Genomic DNA, 26,667 nt, shown 5'->3' on the forward strand with positions numbered 1-26,667 from the left:
ATGGTGATAATGTCGACAGTGATGTCAACAATGACCATGATAACGCCGTTCCTGCCATTGCTGGGGTTAATGCTGAAGATAATACCGATGCGGTAACAGATTAAACTATTTATGGAGCGCAGTAACCGACAAATGTTTACATTGCCAATCGGGGGGGTGTGGGGGGAATGTTCACGAAAAATAAGTCATCGGACCATTCGTGAGAATGTTCTCTTTGCGGCTTCAAAGGGACGTCTACAGTATTTTGAGAGTGAGGGAGGGGAAAGGGAGGCACCCAACTTTGTGTGTTTTAGCAGAGGCCAGGCCACGTGTGTGTGTTTTGAGAGAGAGAGAGGGGAGAGACAGAGATCCGCTTGTGTGTGTTTTGAGAGTGAGTCAGGGTTGAATATTGACCCTGGCTAAAACGCGGATTGTCACACACACAATACAGCGGCCTCCGCCATGGGCCACAGGACAACAGCGGCGTTCGTCACGTCGTATGTGACGCTTCTCAGCATTCTGGGTGAGTGTGGGGTCGTCTCGTGATTAATCGGGTTTGCTCCCAAATGTGCACGTTTCGAGTGATTGAAATGTCTGGTGTGCCAAACGCATCACAATGTCCAGTCAGCTGCCCGTATGCGCCGGGTGTTGTATAAAGATTGGTGACAAGGGATGTAAATATGACAATGTATTTCTCTGCATGTAAGGGTTACAAGATGTTTAACCTACTCCGAGCCGTTTCTACCTTTTGTGATTCTTTTTAGATTAAACTCCTCTTATCTGATCGATTATCTGCTCTTCCTATTATCTGCATCTCAAAATAGATCTGCATTTTCTTCCTAATATCCGCACGACGATGTATAATACAATCCGTGCTCTCCAGCAGATCGGAGGTATTAGTCTGTGGTGACACGAGTCGTGTTACCAGAAGCTAAGAGGCAAAATAAGTCTACGTTTAAGGTGCGGCCCCTTCAATTGCTTGTGCACACCAAGAGCATCCACTCGACGGAGCTCTGGAGAGCCTTCCTAGAGGGTATTTGGCCTACTCGTCCATTCTTGCCAGACGTCTTGGAATCGGTGACAAACCCCCACGCTTCACCACACCACGCGCGATGTGCCGATCCAATATCTGTGTTGTGCCCATTTGTACTGCTGAGGTCGGGGCAGTCAAGAAACTTGCACAATCAGTCAAGAAACTTGCACAATTAGTTCCCACTGCGTAGCTGGGTGAACGTACTGGAATGTCAGAATACATTTGCGGAGAGACAATTTTGCGGAGAGGCAAATGTACCCTGAAATCTACACCCCCGCCCCTCATCCAAGCTCTGTAGTCCTCGATATATTAAAGTGTTATCAGATAATTAATGAGCGTTTACTAGTTATTTAGAAAATTGATTATTTAAAAGTATTCATTATATCATGTTTATGCTGAGTGTCTGCTGCTGTGTCTTGTATAGTGCTTTGAGATCCTTAATGAAATGCCACTTTGTAAATAAAATTATGACTACTTGTTATGCAGAGGAAAATCTGTAGAATTGTACCTAATTTGTTCCCCCCCCCGTCTTTGAGATGCTCCAAAAAGGCGCTTGGCAACTTAATAACAATATATATCTTCACATATATACACCTGCGATGCATACCATCTGCAAGGCATGCCTCGTATTTTATATTACATGACTAAATGTCGGGATGGCTGAGCAATACGAATACTCGTGACAACAGATTAGCACACACACACACACAGGCTTTCACTTAACCAGTGAGATGTTTAATCAACAGCACAGAGAATGTAGTAGTCGTCATCATCATCGGTCTGGAGTTCCCCAACATCACGATGGGTGTAGGTGGAGATGATTGCGGTGGCCATTCATGTGTGTAGCTCATTCTTACAATCCAACACGTTATTTATAATATCAGCTTTTACTCTATAGTTTAAAATATTTTACCTTGAGTTCTTGCTTTGTTGTGAATTTCCGTATAGCTTGAAAGAGAGAGTGTCTTTTGCCAGAAAAGCAATGTTACGGTATTTAAAAAACTCAACATTTCTCACCTGAAGCGTGTCACATTGACTAATACTGTGAGGCGACTCCAAAAGGAGCCCCCCCCTCTCCAAGAGATCGTCTACCTTGGAGATGGAGCGTGAAATTTGCGCGCGTGCGGGTACCACGCGGAGCGTTCCACCGCATGACTGCGAGAGTTCGGTGGATTGACCATGGCCCACGTGGTTGATGAGAACATATTGACCAACCCACGTTTGTTATATACGGAAAAAACAGATGTTGTTTGTACCGAAACGTTTCGATGGATTTGGTCCACTTTGTGTTGCCCCCCCCACCGCCTCCAGCACAGAGAAGCGAGCTCAACTCATACCGTCGCTTGTGCCGCACCGAGCTGAGCAAAGTGACCACCACAGTCCTGGAATACGTCTCCGCTGAGACGTGCGCCAAAAGCTGCAGTCAGAGAGTGAAATGCAGGTACGGGGCGACGGAGAATCGTCGACCGAAATGAGTTATTTTCGCTCTCGGTTATGGGCACGCGTTCGTTACAATTTTTTTGTATTTTGCATTCGTGCAAACTCATGTGCCGTCTGCCCTTTAAACGTATAATTTGATGATACCGCTGCTGCATTGGCAACGGCGCACAAGCAAAAGGTACAAAAAACACTGGACCTTCGTCAATGACACTGCCTTTTTACATTCCTCGAAGACGCTGGTAATGTTACCAATCAAACTGCATTGGAACATCACCAGCCCGATGCATACATCTCCTTCAGGAATGGAAAATTAAAGTCAACTCACAGCAGGGCGATTGTAGCCATGCTACCCAAACTATGTATCATGTAGTAAACCCATAGAAACGCATAGAGACCTATAAAGAGATACACAGAGACCCATAGAGACTCGTAGTAACCATATAGTAAACGATTGTTGGTCTGCAACTCCTTTAATGAAGAAGGAATTGCAAAACTGCGCCAACTCTCTCTCTTGTCGCAGCCAGCAGACTTCGACATTGACACTTTCATCCTGAACACATTGCTACCATACGCAGTAAGGGAATAGAACTGCCTTAAAAGGGAACAAAAGAAAAACGGAATCGGCGACGTTTCGGGCAACGGCCCTACTTCATAGCACATGTGGACGACACGCGCGATGACCACGAGAGATGGCAGTGGCGATGATGACGATGAGAGGACAGGCGGTGATAGCACAGGCCATGCAGGACAGACGAGGTGCATCAGGGCCGCGGACCAGTACCGGTCCTTGGCCTGTTAGGAACCGAGCCGCACAGCAGGAGATGAGAGCGGTGAGTCCGAGCGTGGCCCGCCCCCATTATTTTATTTACCACTTCTGTCCGCGCCTCTTTCCCGCACTGCGCACTTGTCTCAGTCACAGTGTTGGTAAGCCCACAAGCTGCTCATCCCTAGTAGCCAACATGAGTAAAACACAAACGTCGCTGGAGAGCTTCTTTAAAAAGGGGGAAAGACCCAATGACCCCCCCCCCCCCCACCGGTTCGTGAAAAAATTGTCTTCCACGAAACCGGTCCCTGGTGCCAACAAGGTTGGGGGCCGCTGACGGGTGCACGATTACGGCGCCGACAGGTCAGGCGGTGCAGGTGAGACGGAACACCCTGACAGTCATCGATTCCCGAGTCAATTCGTGACCCCCCCCCCCTCCCAAAGTCGTGACGATCGGTTCAATCGCCGAGTGAATCGTCGATTATCGATTGAAGCACGGGCAACTGGCGTCGCTCCAATGAATATTGTTATCCTATAAAAAAAAATATGTATATGAAAATAAATGTATGACTTCCTCCTTCTCTCCCTTAAATCTGCCCCAAACTTTAATCTCCCCACTATATTCACAAGCGTTGTTAGTCACATTCTGACATCGGGGGGAGGGGGGGTTTGATTTGGCTAAAATCATTGGCAAACATTAGGACAGTCATTTTAGAAGCATACTGTGTTATAATTGGAATACAATTTTTTTTTATTCACATTCATTTACCAGAAATGTCTACATATGTGTATACATATATAAAAGGAAAAGAGAAATAGCATGGGGCCCCTAAGTCAGGTTTGGCACAGGAAAATATAATTTGGTGCATAACAGAAAAGATGCCTGTCTGGTATATTGCCAAATTGTAAAATTGTATTTGATGTGTTTAAAAACATATGCCTTGCTTGTTCATCACGCACAGTCTGCAAGCATAGCACAACACCAATGTTCTTAGGGCCCCGACAGTGATTGTGGAGCAGGCAACATCATGTATTATGAATGAATGCATTCTGGTTGCTGAACGAATGCATTGGAAGGTCGCACTCATTCTACATAAAGTGCTTGGCAGAAATGAACCACAACACCTTGCTCATATCGCCAAGGAACGCGAACCACCACGCGAGCTCCGGTGGTCATCCTTGCAGCAGCTTTTGGCTCACCATCGAACAAGGACGGTCACTGCATCGCACGCTTTCAGATGCTTCTGCGGCCGTCTGGAACGCTCTTCGTTTCGATGTTAAGACGTCACTGTGGAGCTGTGCACTTTTAAATCTAGATTGAAAATTCTTTTTTTTTAACTGCTTTTGTGTGTTTATTTTGTTGTCCTCTCCTGCTTATTAACCACACATTACTTTGAGACCACGTTGTACGTGTCTTGTGTTTAATAGCATTCATTAGTTTATACGTTCTGCAGCAAGAGGTGAGTTTGAAAAGAATCGGTGAAGTATCGCCGATTGTGTGGCCCAGTGAAAACGCTGCTCGGATAAAATGTATGACGTTGTTATTGTTCCCAACACACACACACACATTGTATGTAGACAATTACTCTCTCAGTAAACTGAGATAGCAACTGAGATAGTAACATATACACGCTGCACCAATGCTATTTGGTTCCAGAATGCAATGACTCGTGCAATTTATTCATCCGTTTAGCTCTTCAACCCGGCAGCTCAATTGGATGAAACCACCCTTCCCCGTACTGTACATTGATGACTGCTGACGTCTTCGATCATGCGTGAAGTGTTGTGCTTGGCATTCAAACAAAGCGATTCTCTCTACTGTTTATATTTAGGCTGTGCCAGCAAATGTTTCGGGCGCCGAACAGAACCGTAGCATTTGCAGCAAGCAGACAACGTTAAAGATACACTTCGTTAACCGTTCTACTTTATACGTAACGTAAAAAGGTTATCTTAAATACTGGCGCTATGACCAAATCACCCAGAATGCACCCAATCTCACCAGACCATCTGAAGCTAAGCAGAGCTGGGCGTGGACATTCCATGGTATGGGTTGACCACCTTGCATATCAGACGGGTGTAATAGGAGTTGTGGGCAGTAGGGGCCAGTGCAGCAAACTCCATTCGTGCCCCACCTTCACCAGCGTGGTGAAGTATGGTTAAATATCGCTCACGGCTGGCAAGCAGTGGATTGACACACAGGTCTCTGGACATGTGTTATTTTTTGGAAAGTCCCTGACATCGAGGAAAGACCTCGTTTGGCCAAGCAGGCGAGCGGCCCCTACCCTGGTCTCTCTTTGCGGTAAAGAAATTAGAGCAATATTATTCATAATAAAGGCTTAGATCTCGTAAGTATAAATGTGTAGTAACTCGCCACCACCTGACACAGGCAACCAGGAAGGTTTGTCACGTAAACAAGACGTGCCAATTAGCTACTACTTCAGCCCACCGGCACATTGCAGAGTAAATCCACAACTAAAGTGTAAATGTTGTAAACCCAAATGTTGTGGATTTACTCTCCAACACACCGGTGGGCTGAAGTAATGTAGTAACTAATTGGCACGTTTCGTTTGCGTGACAAACCTTACTGGTTGGCTGTGTCGGGTGGTGGGGGATTAACGCCACATTTATTGTAACGCGATCTAACCCAAAAACAATGATTACGAACAATATCGTTCACGAACGCCTCCGTCTCAGAGGGCAATAATGCTCGAGTTGATTGCACGTGCGGTGAAATGACTTGCACGGATGCCACGTGCTCATACCGTTCATTCACAAAGAAAAAAAGACTCGCAGAATAAAGCCATACCACTGCGGGAGTTATTTTGATTGTGGATACTAACATATAAAGTACAGTATATATGGGATTTGGTCTGTACACATATATCAATTAATGTACAGCCTTGTGGGATGCTGTTGACATGAATGACGCTATATAAGATTCAAGTATAATGATTTACTATGAGTGTGTACACAGTACAGTGCATGCAAACGCATTTCTGGCCCTGATAGCTACTCATCAAAACCTACCGGGAAAAAATCCTGTGTTACATAATCCATGCATATGCATGATTTTTTTCTCGGCTTGGTTCTGTCACGCAATCAATACCCATTGCAATACCCGGCCATCTGGCTCCACGTCTCACAACGAAGCTAAATCTTTGTTTAGCCCAACTCTCTTGGCGGACACTTATCTTCCCGAAAACATTCAACATCTAACAAGTAAACCCGTAAAAACAAAGCTTTTCACTATAAATCCTTTATATGCGTGGCGACTAGAGTCCTCTCGTCCTCTGGCTTGAGATGGCTGCCACCTATGCGTCAGATGATTGTCTGCCACCATTAAGCAATTGGTAATTAAATATTTAATTTGTTTTCCCTAAACAGTGTAAAATTTTGGATTTTTTTTTTAATTGTCACACACAACGAGTCTGTGTGGAAAATCTCAGCTCGATTGGATCACGGGAAGTGGGGTTAAAAAACGAGCGAAAGATTTGCACGGTCCTAAGCAAGCAAGCGAACTTAATATAAAGGATTTAAAAATATATTCGCCTGTGGAGGACGCGGGGATCGATCCCACGACCTTTGGCATGGGAAGCAAGGGCGCTACCAACTGCGCTACTCCGCCACGGCCTGTGGAGGGGTTACGCTCTGGGCTCTTACACTCTGACGTTCAGCCAAAGCCATGAATGCGTTCTATTTGAATATATGTAAAATATTTTTTTTTTCCTAACAAGTGTAAAATTTTGGGAATTTTTTTTCACGAACAATAATTGTCTCGCACAACGAGTCTGTGTGGAAAATGTCAGCTCGATTGGATCACGGGAAGTGGGTTAAAAAACGACCGAAAGATTTGCACGGTCCTAAGCAAGCAAGCAAGCACGCAAGCAAGCAAGCAAGCACGCGAACTTAATATAAAGGATTTAAAAATACCAGATTTATTAGCCACGCACAAAGTCGTACATTTTGGTAATGATTCAGTACCTGATCTGGGAATCGCGATATTACCGTGGCGTAATGATGAGCGCATTGGACTTGCAATCCAGAGGTTCCTGCTTGGATCTCCTGGCAGGACAGTTGATACGATGGTGGCACGTTTATTAAATTTACATATATTTTTTTCAATTAAATCCCCCCCTCTCCGCACCATCACCTAGCAGTACAAGTGGATACACCGGCGATGAGCCAATCGGCTAACCGTAAGGGCACAAAAGAAATGTCACACGACGAGGACACGGCGGCGGTGCGTCTTTTGTTGTTGCAGGGCGTTCCACTACGACAAGATGAACAGGGTGTGCGGGCTGCTGGACTCCACAAGCCGCTCGCGCGGGGTCACGATGCACTCTGACATCCTCACCGATCTCTATGAGAGAAAGGGTAGGGGGGGTCACGATGCACTCTGACATCCTCACCGATCTCTACGAGAGAAAGGGTAGGGGGGGTCACGATGCACTCTGACATCCTCACCGATCTCTATGAGAGAAAGGGTAGGGGGGGTCACGATGCACTCTGACATCCTCACCGATCTCTACGAGAGAAAGGGTAGGGGGGGTCACGATGCACTCTGACATCCTCACCGATCTCTATGAGAGAAAGGGTAGGGGGGGTCACGATGCACTCTGACATCCTCACCGATCTCTACGAGAGAAAGGGTAGGGGGGGTCACGATGCACTCTGACATCCTCACCGATCTCTACGAGAGAAAGGGTGGGGGGGGGGTCGCGGACACAGTGCCCCTCCCCCGCCCCCATCTGTCCACACTTTCAAAATCACTCTCCGTTTTTTTTGCGTGCGAACCAATTGGCTGCTCATTGCAGCTATGCAGCTACGCAGCTACGCAGCTACGCAGCTATGCGTGGGGAATATATTCATCTTGCATCGATCGAACCGTCACCCATCCGAGTATCAGTTATAGGAGAACTTCAAAACTACTGAACCGTTGGCTTAAAACAAAAAAAGCTATCACACAGCTTACGACGGCCGGTGGTTACACCTGTAGAGTTTTTTTGTTATAGAGAAATATCATCGGCGAATTTTGAGTTTTTTGTTATTTCCATGGAATCTGACAGACGTTCCTCCCGCAGTTAAATCACGCATCTCTCGCCAAGCGTTTCCAATTCTGTAAAAAAATAAATCTCGTCATCACCTTTAAGTTTATTGCATCGTAACGCATCTTTTGCCTTAAGTTGTAGAGACACCAACAACAACAAAAAATCCCTTCATGATCAAACAACGTCAAAGTTTCCAACTGTGAGCAGACCCCCTAACTGAAGTTGTTAACCAGGCGCATTGCCGAGTTAAAACCAACGAGCCGACAGTGCGCTCTGGGTTCGACCACGTCGTTGCTATCTGTAGATGCTGATCACTCTCGGGAACTTTAAGCGAATGCCTGAGAGAAGAGGGAACTGGACAGTGGGTGGACATGCATATGGCTCTTGTTGTTGCGCTTGTTGCTTTGTAGGAGTGCATGCTGTGCGTGTTTCTCCCACGCTGCTCCCCCCGGCAGAATACGTGAGAGGGTGCTACACAGGAAATGGCTCCGGGTACCGTGGAGACAAGAATTATACGGAGAGTGGGCTGCCATGCCAAGCCTGGGGTGACTCAGAGCCACACGACAGCCGGTACGACGCGGCCCTTGCCCTCTCTGAGGGGTTTCCATGCCGAGTCGCAACTCCACGACTGACCACCCTGCTCAATGTAACAGCGGTCTGCTCATTTAAACGGGAGGCTAATCATTTAAATGGTGCAATGCTGATTTAAACGGTGGGCTGCTGATTTAAACTATGGGCTACTGATTTAAATGGTGGGCTACTGATTAAAACTATGGGCTATTGATTTAAATGGTGGGCCACTGATTTAAACTATGGGCTATTGATTTAAATGGTGGGCAACTGATTTAAACTATGGGCTACTGATTTAAACGGTGGGCTACTGATTTAAACTATAGGCTACTGATTTAAATGGTGGGCCACTGATTTAAACTATGGGCTGCTGATTTAAACGGTGGGCTGCTGATTTGTTATAAAGCCATTTGTGGCATGACCAATTTTCATGCGACAATGCATGGTATAATCTTTTCCTACGAACATTTTAGAAAGCGATAATAACTACCTTTGGTAATCGGCATGTGGTGAAAGGAATCTAGGAATCAGCAGCTTTTACCGCTTAAAGCCAGTACGCTTGGCAAGTGTGCTATCCTGCTCAATATTCCTTAATAAGCGTGTAGCAGTGCACCCTTTCATACTCTGATGGATTTACATTATTGAGGGTTATGGTGTTATTTAAATTCCAATCTCTTTCCTATTATTTTTACTGTTTTATTTGTATCGCTTCTCGTTTGTTCCATCTTATTCGTTCCATTAACCGTAAATGTCACGTTAGCGTATGACTTGCGTATATTGTAAATGGGGCGTGGAGTGACAGCGTAGTGGTTAGCGCGCGACGCTATAAAACCCACAAACCAAGTTCAATACCGGGCCATGGCTGGCATCAGTGGCGAATTAAATCTGAACCGGTGCAGGGTACTCCCTTCACCAACTCGCGCTGCCAGCATGGTGAAGCATGCTCAGTGAAGCCCTGTGCCCGACACGGCATGGCGGGGCCTTCGTTCGGCAATTCATTAATGAAGGCCTACAAATTATTATTTTAACTATTGTTATTAAATTGTAAATGATTCTCACCCACGTGATTTTACACAGGCGTGATCTGCATGATCTATTCGAATCCGTGAATCGTTACGTGCCATGTCTTATTTTATCCACTTACATAACATTAACACTCACCTGTCATTGCAATGCTGGAAGTATAACTAAAAATAAACCTGTTCAAATGATGAAAGTTTTAAATATATAAAACGTTATTCAAGCTGTCCTCATGGATAACATTTTTGTAAATATTTCTGTAAATACTGTAAACACATTTCTGTAAATGCTGTTATTTGCATTTTTTTTACATTACAGGAAATAACAGTCTTAGTCTCGAGGCTATTTCAGCCCCAAGACTGTTCGGAAACATTTTTGGTAAATTTTCCAAGATATACGTGAAGATTTTTGTGAAATGAGAGTGCTGGATCAATGTGTGATTTGAGAACCACGTGGGAGGGGTTGTGGTCAGAGGAAGTGGTGGTGATGAGTGGTATGGGCAGGGTGGTACAAGATGTGTGGGAGGATGAGTGTGGGAGGGGACATAGGATGGCAGGGCAACACAGTGGCTCACACCCGTGCCTCACCGCTACCAAGGAGGGCCTGGGTTTGATTGTGGAGTTTGTATGTTCTCCCCCTGTTCTGCATGGGTTTCTTCCAGCTTCAACAGTTTCCTGCCACGGTTAACAAAAAAAATACAATGTAATTGGAAATGGACAGAAATCTAAGCGCTGAAAATTTACCTTCAAATTACTAAATTGGGAATATACACTCAGCAGCAGCAGCATTGCCCCCTCCTGCAAAAAACTTGGCAGGACCCTCTTTAAAAGTTGATATTCACTGCATGGCGCGCTTCCAGATGCGCTTTCGTTTGGAATGCTCTTCCTTCCAGTATGAGGCCACTGGAGGTATGCACTTTGAAATATAGATTGAAAACTCATTTGTTGTAAACTGCTTTTTGTGTTTCGTTTATTGTCCTTCTCCCGCACCTCCGATTAGCACGGTTGGCTACGTACGATGCGAAAGAAGTTCAACATACATAGATACATATGACTTAATAATAAGCATGCATTTAAACCACCAAGATTGCTTTCAGCAAGGGGCAATGGTTTGTTCCCTATGGTTGTCTGTCTGGGAGGGTCACTATTGTTGTGTTTATACATTCCAAATTCAAGAGAAGTGGAGAAACGGCATTGGAAGGGGTTTCAGCCACAATTCTAGATTTGAAGCTTTCAAACTTCAGCAATTGTTTCTTGCTGTGGTTGTCCTACCTGATGACGGATGCTTGTGTTGCGCCCGAAACGTCGTGATTTATAATTTTATTTCTATTATTCTTTCTATTCTTTTTATTATTTATTTTTACCTACGTGACTTTACCGAAAACACCTAAGAGTATTCAGCCACAATATTGCTTTATTTCACAGTTCATATGAAGTTTAAAAATCATAACTACCACGCCTGGTGTGCAGGAGGTTGTAGATTCGACCTCGACCCTGACTCCTGTATATTAAAAGTTTTTATTTCTAGATTTGAAGCTTTCGTGACTGCAATGATTCATATTCTCAGGTTTTTTCGGTAAAGTCACGTAGGTAAAAACATTAAAATTAATGAAAGTAAAATAAAACAAAACAAAATAAAATACACGACGTTTCGGAGGCAACACAAGTCTCCGTCATCAGGTGGGACCGTCACAGCCGAATTAGCTGCATCAAGTGAAGCAATGATTCAAGATGTAATCCCTTATAAGCAAGTTGAAGGGAGGTGGAGAGGGGGGGAGAGCTTATCAGGCTGTGGTAGCCAATGAATGGAAACGTATCGGGAGGGAGGAGGAGCGGTGATCAAAGACTGCACGCAGTGCTCAACACAATGAATGGAGACGTGTCGGGACGGAGGGCGAGCGGCGATCAAAGACTGCACGCAGTGCTCAACACAATGAATGGAGACGCGCCGGGACGGAGGGCGAGCGGTGATCAAAGACATCACGTAGTGCTCAACACAATGAATGGAAACGTGGCGAGCGGTGATCAAAGAACAATGAAGAGATTACTGTTAAACACTGTGGATGTTAACACTCGGTGAAGTAAATTAAAATAGTGCCTGTCAGATAAGATGGTCCAAAAAGTGTAATTAAGTCTTTTTTGCGTGGTTAATAACATCTTTCCAGTGATTACTGAGTTTGTACCCATCATCACGGTTGAAATTATGTCTGTGTTTGTATATTTGTATGGCTTCGTGTACAAACCTTTGATGGTAGCCCGGAGGTTTGCAGAGAACCTTGGTCTCGGAAAAGACAATTTCATGAGAGCCCGCCGAGTTGTAGCAATGATCGGCAACGGCCGAAGAATCAGTTCTGCCGTGTTTCAGATCTGACTTGTGCTCGCGGACACGATCAGCAACATGACGTTTTGTTTCTCCAGTGTAGCAATCACCACAAATGCAACTCAATTTGTAGACTCCAGGATACTGTAAGTCAGGAACGACATCCTTCACAGATGGAATCAGATCACGGATTTTATGCACTGTACTGAATCGGAAACGTCCCTCTCTAAAACCATCGGCGGCAAGACCTCCCAGACTCTATGGTCTTCCCAAAATCCATAAAGAAGGCACCCCGCTATGACCCATCGTGTCGACGATAAACTCTCCGACGTACAAACTAGCCCGTTTTCTATCAGATACTCTGCTCCCCTTCACAGGCAAGACCTCTTCGGCAGTACTCAACTCAACCCAATTAGTCTCTATGGTTAAGGACATGGTACTATCTCCTGATGACATCCTCGTCAGCTTTGATGTAGTATCTTTGTTTACCAAAGTCCCAGTACCGGACACCCTAACAATAATTGAGGACTTAGTCCAACATGGATTGAATTCTGATGTACCTGCGCTGGTTAGGCATTGCCTCACCAACACCTATTTTACCTGGAATGGCACCTTCTACAAACAGAATGAGGGTACCCCTATGGGCTCCCCCTTGTCACCAGTTATAGCCAACATGTTCATGGAAAAGTTTGAATCAGACGCCATCCAGACATCCACCCTGCGTCCTTCCCTGTGGAAGAGATATGTGGATGACACTTTCGTCATCTGGCCACATGGCCTCCCAGCATTGAACCACTTCTTGGACCACATCAATTCTAGACACCCATCTATCAGATTCACCATGGAAGTGGAGAAAGACGGTAAACTACCATTCTTGGATATTCTGTTTAAGAGGAGGCTTGACGGATCCTTGGGACATTCTGTCTACAGGAAAGCCACCCACACAAATTCCTACTTGAAACCGGATTCCCACCACCACCCATCTCAAAAGAATTCTCTCATCAAAACGCTATACCACAGAGCCCATGGCATTTCTGACCAACACCACCTGACTGATGAATTAAGACATGTACATCGGGCCCTCAGGATGAACGGATACTCTGACCGCACTATCCGCCAAGCTGTCTCTCCCACCACACAGAAACAACCACATGAAACTCTGACCAAAACTATCACGTTACCATACATAGCAGGCGTGACCAAAAAGATCTCCAAAATTCTAAACAAACATAAGATCCAAGTCCGATTCAGTACAGTGCATAAAATCCGTGATCTGATTCCATCTGTGAAGGATGTCGTTCCTGACTTACAGTATCCTGGAGTCTACAAATTGAGTTGCATTTGTGGTGATTGCTACATTGGAGAAACAAAACGTCATGTTGCTGATCGTGTCCGCGAGCACAAGTCAGATCTGAAACACGGCAGAACTGATTCTTCGGCCGTTGCCGATCATTGCTACAACTCGGCGGGCTCTCATGAAATTGTCTTTTCCGAGACCAAGGTTCTCTGCAAACCTCCGGGCTACCATCAAAGGTTTGTACACGAAGCCATACAAATATACAAACACAGACATAATTTCAACCGTGATGATGGGTACAAACTCAGTAATCACTGGAAAGATGTTATTAACCACGCAAAAAAGACTTAATTACACTTTTTGGACCATCTTATCTGACAGGCACTATTTTAATTTACTTCACCGAGTGTTAACATCCACAGTGTTTAACAGTAATCTCTTCATTGTTCTTTGATCACCGCTCGCCACGTTTCCATTCATTGTGTTGAGCACTACGTGATGTCTTTGATCACCGCTCGCCCTCCGTCTCGGCGCGTCTCCATTCATTGTGTTGAGCACTGCGTGCAGTCTTTGATCGCCGCTCGCCCTCCGTCCCGACACGTCTCCATTCATTGTGTTGAGCACTGCGTGCAGTCTTTGATCACCGCTCCTCCTCCCTCCCGATACGTTTCCATTCATTGGCTACCACAGCCTGATAAGCTCTCCCCCCCCCTCTCCACCTCCCTTCAACTTGCTTATAAGGGATTACATCTTGAATCATTGCTTCACTTGATGCAGCTAATTCGGCTGTGACGGTCCCACCTGATGACGGAGACTTGTGTTGCCTCCGAAACGTCGTGAATTTTATTTTGTTTTGTTTTATTTTACTTTCATTAATTTTAATGTTTTTACCTACGTGACTTTACCGAAAAGTTTTTATGTTTTCCCCGTGGTCGCATGGATTTTTCTCTGGGTCCTCCGGTTTTTCCCGCCACGTTTAGAATCAACATCACGCGTTTAGAGTCTGTGGCTGCTATAAATTCCCGCATAATAAGCCACTTCGTCGAGCGATCATTTGTGGTCACATCTGAAAAAGAGCTACATAGCTCAGTGGGCCTTACCTGGTAAAATAAAAATAGTTTCGTTGCCATCATTGGTGCAGTGGATGGAGTTCAGAGTTGTGGCCGCAGGAGCTTCGCGGAAGATCGAAGCCAGGGAACTTCTCTGTCGTCGCAACTTTCACGAAGAGGCGTTTGTCACTTCTTGCGAACTCCATTTGGCTTTCCAAGCTTCCCCATGGGGATTGAATTTGCACCGCTGAAGGTGAAAGCGCGTGGGTCCAAAAAGGGCTAGCGGCCACAACGGTACTGCACCGATGAATGTTCCTTCAGCCGATGTCGCTCGCTGGGTTCTGGTCTTACCGCGAGCAGGTACCTTCCAAGCTTCTACCCGACGTTTGACCTGGAAGGCAACTCGTGCCGGAACCCGGCCCAAGAGCCCGGGGAGCCGTGGTGCTACACCATGGACAGCAACCGGCGCCGCGAGCGCTGCGGGATACCGCGCTGCGACGAGGGTGCGACGCTCCACAGCAGCAGCAGCAGCAGCAGCAGCGGAGTAGAGGCTTTCCCACTTCTTGTTGCAGAGGTTCGCGGTTCGAGTATCAGCGGCCGCCCTGGTTAATACTGCGGGTGTACAATATTCCATCGTTAAATACGAACTTGGCTATCCGCGAATCACATATGGAGCTCTCTTACAAGCCTGCTGAATCGAGAGAGAGAGATGAGATAAAGTAATGAGAGAGATAGTGATGAGATAAAAATATGAGAGAGATAGGTAGAGAGAGAGAGAGCTTATCGAAGCTTTAGAAGCATCCGCAGACGTTGCACGTACAATATCCGTTGGTCAGTCTCGTTATCTGTGAAAAATTTGCTGTTCATGAGCATCTCCGGGACGTATCCCTCGTGAATAACGAGGGATGACAGTAAAATAGAACCGCGCGCCATCTGACCCAACGTGGGGGACTTCAAAGATCCCCGTGATGTCGTTTGGAAAGGAGTCGGCCATGGGTGCGTGTGTGCTGGCGTCAGGGTCCACATTTTAAAATGTAACTCGACAACATTTTCGCGATCTAACCCCAAAAAAGCCCCTTCATTATAAGTGTAGCTGATACTGTTCGTAAAAGATCAGCACTGGGGAGATAGAGAGGCAGCCCACGTGTGGTACGAGCCACGCTGCGCCCTTGGGCGCAGCGTGGCTCGCCTTCACACTTGCCCACTCACGACTAGCACTTGCCCCACCCCCCCACGATTTGTTTCAAGGCCAACGCGGCGAGGGGGGGGGGGCAATCTTTACGTCAGTGGCAAAATGTTAACTTTCTCGCCTGGTATACAGGAGGTCGTGGGTTCGATCCCAACCGTGACGCCATTGTGCAAGATCGCAGAAGCGTGGTCAACACATCTACGCCTCTATATAAGGAAAGAAACAGGTGGATTTCTCCACAAATCTGGCTGTCGCCTGATGAAGCTAGTTGTAATTACTGGCGAAACGTCGTAATCAGTCTGTAAATGTTGTGGCTTGGCTCTCCAACACACCGGGGTGCTGTACTAGTGACGAATTGGCACGTTCTGTTTACGTGACAACCCTTACTTAGTTGGCTGTGTCGGGTGGTGGCGGGTTTAACGACACATTTGTATATTTACGCGATCTAACCCAAAAACCTCTATTATGGATGATATTGGTCGCGAAAGCCTACGTGTTAAACTGTATACAGTATTTGGAGTTTGCGTGTCTCTCTCTCTCATCAACGTCACGAGTTTAGAGTATTTGTCCGCTATAAATGTCCACGTTTAATAAGTTACTTCGTTGAAATATCATTTGTGGCAGCCAGGTCGCTTCTAAAACGAACTATATAGCTCAGTGGGCCTTACCTGGTGTAAAAAAAAAAAAAGTTTGTTGGCGTTTCCTGAGAGCTTTCGCCCGCCGGCCTGTTTCAGTCCCGTGCGTGGAGTGCAGGGGTGAGCACTACCGTGGACTCGTCGACCACACGGACTCCCAGCGCGAGTGCCAGCGCTGGGACCTGCAGCATCCGCACAACCACCACTACTCCCCCGACAGGTGCAGCGCGCACGCCCGTGCCGGCCTCCCTCGGGCCCAAGCGAGTTTGGGTAAAGGCGCAGCCCTGCGATTCCTTTCTCGCGCTGCTGGTGCCGGAAGGGCCTCGCAATAGAAGGAGTTCTGGAGAGCCCTTCTCGCCGTTGGGTGTTTGGCCCACACTTCCACGCTGGGAGAAGAGGTGGCCAAACACAAAGGTCCCCCGTGTAGCCTTAACAGACTGTTGGGGCAAGTGCTGTTAGCGAGCACCTATGAAGGCCGGGGTGGGTGGCCAGCACCACGCGCGGCCGCCTTTGTCTCCCCAGTGGCGATATTTACACATCGCACCAGGTACCCATTTGACGCTGAGTCAACCTAGGGGAGACCCAGACCGATTCAGATTATCGTCACTGGTGTTGGCTGTGAGCGGGAATCGAACTCGGCTTCCTAGCGCAGCGTAGCGCTGACCGCTACGCCACTGCGGTAGAGGTGGGCACACACGCGCACTGTAGCCCCACGGCACGCAAACTGCCGCCCGCCTCACCATGGTGGGATCCTGCTGCACTGCTGGGTGGGGGGGGGGTTTAAAAAATCTTGCACCGTTGTTTCAACTTTTTACCCCAGGGGATTGAATCGGTGACCTCTGGGTCGCGAGCCCAGTTGCGCTTACCCTTTCAGCGCGGCAACATTCCTCGCGGTGACGCAGGTTATTTACAGAGAGAGAGGAGACCGCCAGGGGTCCGAGCCACATCCCCTGGGCTTGCAACGTTTTCCCCGCTCCACGAGTGTTGTGTTTACACCAGCACTGTGCTCACAATGAGTGGCTGACAGCGGCCGCGTGTGTGTTCGTGCGTCGCACGGCGGTAGTGTAGCAGTTAGCGCACTGCGCTACGAACTCGGCGACTCGAGTTCGATTCCCGCTCACGGCCAACACCAGTGTCGATTATTTGAATCGGTCCTGGGCCTCCCCTAGGTCGATTCAGTCTGAAATAAGTACCTGGTTGTGTGTGTAAACATCGCCACTAGGGAGGCAAAGGCGGCCGGGCGTGGTACTGGCCACCCACCCCGTCGTGTGCCATGCGGCCTTCATAGGTGCTCGCTTACAGCACTTGCCCCAACAGTCTGGTAAAGACTATATGTGGCACAGTATGTAGTCCTCTATTCGTGCCGCACGGGGAGGTCAGTGCCACTCATGCCCTCTACGAGATTTGGGTGCGCTCTGACCTCGAGGGTGTATCGCCTGTTAGGGTCACTACCCCGGGGTTACAATGCGGTGGGTCCGAGGGGCAACCGAGGATGACGGCCAGTCACGTGGATAAATCGCCGAGATGATCATCAACAGTTCAGTTCATGTATTAGGTATAGCCCTGTGAGCCATGTGGCTCTTGAATCGGGGGCAACCGCAACAAAGCAGATGGCAGTCCGGGTCCCGGACCTACTAATCTATCGATGCACCTTCTCTCTCCGCGTGTTGACCGCCCTAAACACCCCCCAACGTCTGGAAGGTTCCCAAACGCTGGGCTGGATGACAACTACTGCCGCAACCCCAACGGGCGTACGCGACCCTGGTGCTTCACCACGGACCCCCACCAACCGTGGGAGTATTGCAGCATCAAGGCATGCCGTAAGCATCCATCCCTTGGGTCACCCACATAGAAGACAGAGATCCCCCCGTCGAATGTCCTTTACCAAACTTCTGGGGCAGGCAAGTGCCGTCAGCGAGCAGCACGTATGAAGGCCGGCACGGCACGCACCTTTGCATTAGCTGCACCTTAACAACTCTTAGAACCTCCCAGTTCAACCAGTCTACACAACAAAGACTCATTCCTGGCAGCGGTTTCAGCCGCACCGAACCTCACAATAATAATAATATCCAGGGCCTACCTTGGCTCCTCCAACCCTCAACCAGTATATATACAAGGACTGTTTTCTTGGAATTTCTCTTACTTGATACAGTTATCGTGCTGTGACGGTTCCACCTGAAGACGGAGGCTTGTGTTGCCTCCGAAACGTCGTGATTTAAATTTTATTTTTATTAATTTAATTTTTTTTACCTACGTGACTTTACCGGAAAAAACCTAAGAATACACATGGAAGGCTTCAGGGTGGCAAGCAACCACGCCCAGCTGCATCTGTTGCCCCAACGCCGATGGTTACACACCGCACCGGATCCTCGTATAAGGGACACCGTGTAACAGCCAGCCAACTCTGAACACTCCCCACGATCGTCGACAAATTTAGAATTGTGTTGGTGCTCGTTGATGAAACGCCCTCGACAATCACCGGTAACCTTGCAGTGGCCATGGGCTCACTTGGCAGTGACATCGCCAACGGAGGTTGGCGATTCGAGCCAAGTGGCCACTCTCGCTAATCCTGCGGGTCTATTCACCTGGAAATACACGCCGTCCACTCTCCTGTGAATATTAAAGACCCTGTAAACGGTGATTCAAATTAGAGTAGGCCACGTCTGCTGGCATCATGGTCCAAATTTTGCCAAACGTTGATAGATGACAGGCAACTTGCATAACTCTGAAGAGCCACGTGTCTTTTCCGTTGCGTCTTCAACAATAAATATACAAAACGTGTCACGTGCGTGCGTTGCAACCACCTCCCCGGGTGTGGTGCCGCGAAAGCGACGCGGCCGGCGATGGAGGGGCGGCCGTGTCTGGAGGAGCGGGGAGAGGACTACCGCGGGCGGGTCAACCACACCAAGGGCGGCATCCCCTGCCAGCACTGGACCGCCCAGCACCCGCACCGACACACGTACTTGGAGCACAACTATCCCTGCAGGTGGGTTGACCGGCACCGCAACGCACCGCCACCGCGCGGGAATCTGCCTGACGGTTACACCCTCCGCCCTGCGACCCAAACTGCCCTGGATGCGCCCGGTCTCGTCGGATCTCCCAAGGTCAGATGAGGAGGCTCGGACCCGTTGGTTAGCGCTTTTTGGGTAGACAGTCACCGATGGTGGTATACTATCATCATCGGTGAGGTGGTATATACCATCGATGATGGTATATACTACCACCGATTAGCACGATTGGCTATGTACGGCATGAAAGAAGTTCCGCATCAGAATCGGAGTCGTAATTTATGCAGGAGGAATCCGATGAGCCACAAAACTCTTTTGCACAGATGCACTCAATGGGCGGAGCGCTCTGCCGTGGCGCTTCGAGGCGGTGGGGGGTGGGGGGAGTTGGCAGGAAGGTACGACGCCTCCGATTGGCTGGATTTTGACATGCCCACCGAACGCTCAGCAAGGCAGCTCTGAACCCGGACCGTTAACCTCCTCCTACGTTACGATCCGGGCGAGCGGTTGCCGTCCGACAGAAAAGTGCTCTGGAGCGCTCTTTCCAGGTGGGCAACGTCACGCGCCCGCTCCACCAATGGGAGCCGAGTTCGGAGGTCGAGCCGACGGGCGATGGGGCACAGGCTCCAATGGCTGCGCAGGAAATTCCCGCGACAAAACTATGAATTGCGAACTAAAATAATGGGTGCGATTGACGTGGGATGAACACCGTTCGCAGGGCGTTTAAAAGATGTGCCCCCCCCCCGGTGTAGATAAAGAGACGCGATGCGCTGTGATATCATCTTGGCACGGGACAGTGCGGTGGTCACTGTGAACGTTTGGTGTGAGTCTGTATTTGTCTCATGATGTGTCACCAGTAGCAACACGATTGGAATATTGTTCCATGAATTTACAGCTGCACGCCAATCCACTGCAGGCTTGGTGGCCTCTCCACACCATATCAATGACGAGGGATGATAAGTGAAGGGGGTGCTTAGGACCGGTTCAGCGGCCACTTGCCACTGAAGTTGCCAATTAGCAGGAATTCAACTCGAAGTGACTTTGTTTAGAGCACACCGCTGCTGCACCCAATTTTGGTGGGGAGCAAAAAAGCGAATGTTTGATGAATGATCTCACTTCAGCATCCATCTACTGCGTAATCATCATCATCATCACCATGTATTAATTCTACAGCTCTTTTACCTCCCGGCCGGATAAAAAAACAAACAGCTATGACTCTCCGACATTCCCTGATTCATCTTGAGCCTGTGTTTGTGTCTCTAAGTGTCAGTGAAGTAACAGATCGCGGATTCCACGGGTCAGTGTGAACTTTCTACCCTCGTGATGAAAGGGGGCATAAAGAACCTCAGAGCGGCTGTCAAACGATCAAATGAGCCAAACGAGTTGTGGAGTTGCAAGGCCATTTCCACGAGCGTGAGCAGTTTGCCATTTAAAAACTTTTCCCTCCAGTGCGGGGATTATTTTCTATTCTGAGGGCTTGCTTCTCGCACGCGAAAGCTCTCGCGAGCAGCGTGGCACTATTGTGAGGGGCAGACTGTGGATACTCACGACGTCTATGGATCCACACAATTATCAGCTTAGCATCCCCCCCGCCTCCCCCCATCGGCCCCTGCACGCTGTGAAGCAATCCCCCTTCAACTGTTCCCCCCACCGAGAGAGAGAAGGCCGTGCGGCTGATGGGCTGCACGGACGGCCCCATGCAAGATTACGTAATGCCCGCCCCCACCCAGGACAAGGTTACACGCATCGGCCTTAAATGGACTTGCTCCTCAATACATTCATGACCTCCTTCGGCCACGGATATTCCATCGAGGTCGTGAAGATCCTCAGATTGCGCAGTGCTCACTGTCACCACGGTCTCTAAGGCTTCACACTCGGGGGTGATGGTGCCTTTGCAATTGTGGCACCTAGAACTCTGGAACTCCTCGCCCTTTGACGTCAGGGCTTCCGAGACACTTACAAATGTTCAAATCTCGACTAAAAACGTGTCTGTTTAAAATGGCTTTCTCTCTCTTTAGTTATTTCCAAACGTCTATCTCACTTATTCTGTCCTTACTTGATGTTAAACTATGTGCAAATTCCATGCATTTAAAAATGTAAATTATTATCGTGGCTTAATTTGCTGGCAGTCTATGTTTTTGGTATGTAGGAAGTTGTGGGTTCGATTCCACCCTGACGCCTGCTGCTGTGTATTTGGAGTTTTCGTGTCTCTCTCTCTCCCCCGTGGTCATGTGGATTTTTCACCAGGTCCTCCTGTGTTTCCCTCCACACTTAGAAACACGCGCTAAGATTGTTTGGCTGCTGTACATTTCCACGTGATGATGAGCCACTTCGTTGAGCTATCATTTGTGATAGCCAGGTCGTTTCTGAAAGAGAGCTATACATAGCTCAGTGTGCCTTATCTGGTAATTAATACATACATGCAAAAACATACTTTAAAATAATTGTATGGTGCATCCAAATTCATCTCTAACCTGTACATTTTTCTTTTGCTAAAGTACTACTTTCAATAAAGTAGAATCATGATGGAGTTAGCAGTGATGGATGGTCATGTGCAAAGAGCCAGAATGTGCTTTGAAAAGAATATTTAGCTATGCATACCAAAAAAACAAATATTCACTTGCTATCTCTTTCTCACCGAATCATCATCAGCGTTGTGCGCTATATAAAGACTGGTCTCCACCATAGGATTCTGGAATCCACGCCGTGGTCAAAGGACTGATAGCAGAGGCATGCGCTGAACATTGTTCGCAAAGGAGAACACTTTTGCGCTATGTTAGTCTTGCGTGTGGCAGCCATGGGATCAGGAGCTACATAGCGACTGCTGATCGCCACCAGAGGGCTTCAGGACAAGGTTTGTTGCAGTTTTGCTCCTCCTCCGTTGAAGGAGCACAGAGCAAAGTGGATTAATTAAAACGTCCATTGAACGTTTTTTTAAATATTTTGCTGCCCTTTATACGATTTGTTTTTGCTTTTGTTATTTTGGTGATGCAGGATGAATCTTGCAAATTGATAATCCTAGACTCTTGAGTTCTCACCGAGTTAAACAACACAAACTTGAAACCTGCATGCACATGTCTGGTATGTGTGCATGGTGTGTGTGGTGTGTATTGTGTGCATGCTGTGTGTATGTATGTATGTATGTTGAACTTCTTCCGCACGTACGTAGCCGACCGTGATAATCGTGGGTGAGTAGCGGATTAGCACGCGTACTTTGGGGAGCGGCAGTGTTGTGGTTAGCACGCTGCTCAACGAACCCGGGAAACCAAATTCGATTCCCGCTCACGGCCGACACCGCTTACGATGACCTCGACCGGTCCCGGGCCTCCCCTAGGTCGACTCAGTCTGAGTACCTGGTGCGATGTGTAGTTAACATCGCCACTGGGGAGACAAAGGTGGCCGGGCGTAGCGCTGGCCACCCCCCTTCTCGGCTGCCATGCCGGCCTGCACAGTGCGTCAAGGCTACACGTGGGCTCTGTGTCTTTGTGCAGTGGACTGGACAGGAACTACTGCCGCAACCCGGACGGCAGGGAGGAGGCCCCCTGGTGCTTCACCGTGGACCCGAGCGTCCGCAGGCAGCTCTGCTCCCACATCCCACGCTGCGCCCAGCCGACTGCAGGTTCGCTGGCACGGCCACACACACACACAGAGAGTCCTACGGCCGGTGTGCGCCGCTTACATACCCACACAGAACACAGAACGAGGGCTCCATACACCCGCTGTCGGGTCTAACCCACGTGTGTCTGTCTGTCCTCAATTGGCAGTCCACCCTTAAACCGTGGTAATTTATGGTGGCGCAAAATAACCATTCGTGTATTTGCGGAGGTTGTGAATGATAGCATACATAAGCAGACAGTAACCATCTCCTTTGCATATATTCTTCCCCTTCACATTCATTTTTTTCATTTAAAAGTATTTCTTACACAACCCTCGTGGATTTTTGGTAGTGCATAACTTCAGCAGCATTAAGACAAGCAACGTGTGGACGGGTTTTGACATCTGCAGTATCTCATCAGCAAGGCCAGGTTTGCTCAAATCGATTCTGGTGATCTGCCGATCTCACGGGCAAATACACCACCGCCACTTCCTCCTCCACCCCCTCCTCCTCCCCCCACCTCCAACCCCCCCTCCCCCCCACCTTCTCCACTCCCCCCACCTCTTCCACCCCCCCTTATGCTATGGGGGTCCGATGTCGACCCAAAAACTTTGCTTGTCTTGAATCAAGGTTGCTCAAAATATGCACTCCCAGAAGGCCATACGGCTGATGGGCTGTGCAAGCAATACTTTTTGTGTTCACGTTGAGGGACGGGGATGTGAAGGAGGTGCATTGCCTGCTTATTTATTCAGTTATTTACAGTGGAATTCTCAATAGTGCCCTCTGAAAAGCACTTGCCAGATATATAGCAGCTGCATGTCATGTAATGCACATGCACGGTTTATTTACCTAAATAAACTCGAAACGTATATGGCACGTGCAGAGATGCGCACACCTGTGCAAATTCTCCAGATAAGTCTACACGACACACGGTACGGGGTGAGCGGTGGGCGCAGCGGGTGAACCTGCAGTGGAGCGCGATGTCCATGAAATACGCATCGTCCGTATCACAACGGCCGTGATAGATCCCGTGACGTTGTTCGAAATAGAGTCGCCCACCTGTGCCGGCGTCGTGGTCCAAAATTTGCCAAAAAATGAGAGAGAGAAAAACATGGAGTCGCAAATTCCTGAATTGGAATAGCCAATGGCAACATCGCCGCCGACTCACAGGCCCGTGCCACGCCACATTGTGCTGCACACAGGCAGCTGCCATTGGGGGGCCCCTAGGCTAAAAAAATCAAGAAAACTGAAGTTTGGGCATTTGAATGATTGATATGAAATTTAAGGTGCTTGGAGATGCTGGGGCATTTAATTGGCCAATAAGTGGGAACACTTGTCTCTAATTCCCTATTCGTGCACAAAAAAAACCAGTCTGCATAGAGGACGTAAATAGCCAGACTTGCGTCAACTTTGATCATGTGAAGAAATTAAGCGGAGTGTCACAACTTAATCTCAGCGGCTGTAAAAGAGTGGGGCGTCGATTGCTTGACAAGTCTTCATCTCAGGCGATTCGTCTGCGAAGAGGAGTGACGCGCAAGAGAGAATTACATAACACTTTACCACCACGAATATAGACAACTTTTCTCATTAACTCTGAAAACTGGGAAACTACACTTAATACCAGCCTCCCCACCAAACTAATTGTGCAGGACCCTTGTTGCACAAGACAAATACACATTCGCTAAAAATATCAAATCAACGGATGGTAACACGGGACTGCAGATTAGGAGAAAGGGGATAGGGGATGATGATGGTGATTTCACGAGATTAGTTCACCTTCACATTATTAAGTAAACAACACTATGTGTACGCGTGATATTAGTGAAGTGAAGTGTGGATGAGGTGGTAGGTGGGGTAGATCCGGCGATCCTGAATTTAGCTGCCCGTGATAAAACCTGTCTCTCAAATCTAGCGAGCGAGTTCATAACCTCAGCAAGCCCTGGCGTCGAAATGTTTGCACCCAAAAAAAAAAACACCCATTAATTATTTGATTATTCTCGTCATCTGGAGTATTCCACGTCAGAGAATTGTGTGAATGTATTCACGTGAGTGAGTGAGTGAGTGTGTGGGTGGGTGGGTGGGTTAGTGAGTGAGTGTGTGGGTGGGTGGGTGGGTTAGTGAGGGAGTGAGTGAGTGTGTGGGTGGGTGGGTGGGTTAGTGAGTGAGTGAGTGTGTGAGTGGGTGGGTTAGTGAGTGAGTGAGTGTGTGGGTGGGTGGGTTAGTGAGTGAGTGTGTGGGTGGGTGGGTAGGTTAGTGAGTGAGTGAGTGAGTGTGTGGGTGGGTGGGTTAGTGAGTGAGTGAGTGTGTGGGTGGGTGGGTTAGTGAGTGAGTGAGTGTGTGGGTGGGTGGGTGGGTTAGTGAGTGAGTGAGTAAGTGTGTGGGTGGGTGGGTGGGTTAGTGAGTGAGTGAGTGTGTGGGTGGGTGGGTGGGTTAGTGAGTGAGTGAGTGTGTGGGTGGGTGGGTTAGTGAGTGAGTGAGTGTGTGGGTGGGTGGGTGGGTGGGTTAGTGAGTGAGTGAGTGAGTGTGTGGGTGGGTGGGTTAGTGAGTGAGTGAGTGTGTGGGTGGGTGGGTGGGTTAGTGAGTGAGTGAGTGTGTGGGTGGGTGGGTGGGTTAGTGAATGAGTGAGTGTGTGGGTGTGTGGGTGGGTGGGTTAGTGAGTGAGTGAGTGTGTGGGTGGGTGGGTGGGTTAGTGAGTGAGTGAGTGTGTGGGTGGGTGGGTGGGTTAGTGAGTGAGTGAGTGTGTGGGTGGGTGGGTTAGTGAGTGAGTGTGTGGGTGGGTGGGTGGGTTAGTGAGTGAGTGAGTGTGTGGGTGGGTGGGTGGGTTAGTGAGTGTGTGGGTGGGTGGGTGGGTTAGTGAGGGAGTGAGTGAGTGTGTGGGTGGGTTAGTGAGTGAGTGAGTGAGTGTGTGAGTGGGTGGGTTAGTGAGTGAGTGAGTGTGTGGGTAGGTGGGTTAGTGAGTGAGTGTGTGGGTGGGTGGGTGGGTTAGTGAGTGAGTGAGTGTGTGGGTGGGTGGGTTAGTGAGTGAGTGAGTGTGTGGGTGGGTGGGTGGGTTAGTGAGTGAGTGAGTGTGTGGGTGGGTGGGTGGGTTAGTGAGTGAGTGAGTGTGTGGGTGGGTGGGTTAGTGAGTGAGTGAGTGGGTGGGTGGGTTAGTGAGTGAGTGAGTGTGTGGGTGGGTGGGTGGGTTAGTGAGTGAGTGAGTGAGTGTGTGGGTGGGTGGGTTAGTGAGTGAGTGAGTGTGTGGGTGGGTGGGTGGGTTAGTGAGTGAGTGAGTGAGTGTGTGGGTGGGTGGGTGGGTTAGTGAGTGAGTGAGTGTGTGGGTGGGTGGGTGGGTGAGTGAGTGTGTGGGTGGGTGGGTGGGTTAGTGAGTGAGTGGCAGCTCGCTGGACTCTTGCACGTCGAGTCAGCAGTAAATTCACGAAGGGATCGTTGCTTAAAAATCCCGCTTCATTTGCACCCGCAGTATTTAGGACAGAAATTAGAGTTTTTAAAGTGTGGGATATTTGTATGTACGTTGAACTTTCCTTCGCACCGTACGTTAGCCAACCGCGGGCTAATCGGAGGTGCGGGGGAGGAATATTGCAAATTGTGCTCGACCGCACGCCCGAGGCGGTCGGAGCGACGGCACTTTCTCGAATCTGCTTTCCCGTCGTTCTCCACCATCCCAGTTCGGAGTCGTCTGCCCGTGACGTATGTCACAGTGCAGGACTACGCGGGCGACTGCCGCT

The 26,667-nt window shown here is 48.5% G+C and overlaps 1 protein-coding gene across 2 annotated transcripts in view; it reads left to right on the forward strand.

Moving 5' to 3' along the window:
* Positions 1 to 305: 305 nt before the first annotated feature.
* LOC144731310 (hepatocyte growth factor-like protein) overlaps positions 306 to 26,667 on the forward strand; it is a 54,854-nt gene continuing 28,492 nt past the window's right edge. Inside the window, exons 1-9 of one of the 2 annotated variants that reach the window (XM_078612365.1) lie at positions 306 to 502; positions 2,324 to 2,453; positions 7,477 to 7,589; positions 8,719 to 8,833; positions 14,879 to 15,021; positions 16,442 to 16,562; positions 18,044 to 18,162; positions 19,172 to 19,328; positions 22,839 to 22,966. In XM_078612365.1, coding sequence (XP_078468491.1) covers positions 442 to 502; positions 2,324 to 2,453; positions 7,477 to 7,589; positions 8,719 to 8,833; positions 14,879 to 15,021; positions 16,442 to 16,562; positions 18,044 to 18,162; positions 19,172 to 19,328; positions 22,839 to 22,966 — 1,087 coding nt within the window. In that variant the 5' untranslated portion in view covers positions 306 to 441. Of the gene's footprint in view, positions 503 to 2,323; positions 2,454 to 7,476; positions 7,590 to 7,766; positions 7,810 to 8,718; positions 8,834 to 14,878; positions 15,022 to 16,441; positions 16,563 to 18,043; positions 18,163 to 19,171; positions 19,329 to 22,838; positions 22,967 to 26,667 lie in introns of those variants that run through there. The other variant, XM_078612366.1, reaches the window with a different exon arrangement.

This window comes from Lampetra planeri, chromosome 38 (assembly GCF_965212315.1).
Source record: "Lampetra planeri chromosome 38, kcLamPlan1.2.h2, whole genome shotgun sequence".
Lineage (NCBI taxonomy): Eukaryota > Metazoa > Chordata > Hyperoartia > Petromyzontiformes > Petromyzontidae > Lampetra > Lampetra planeri.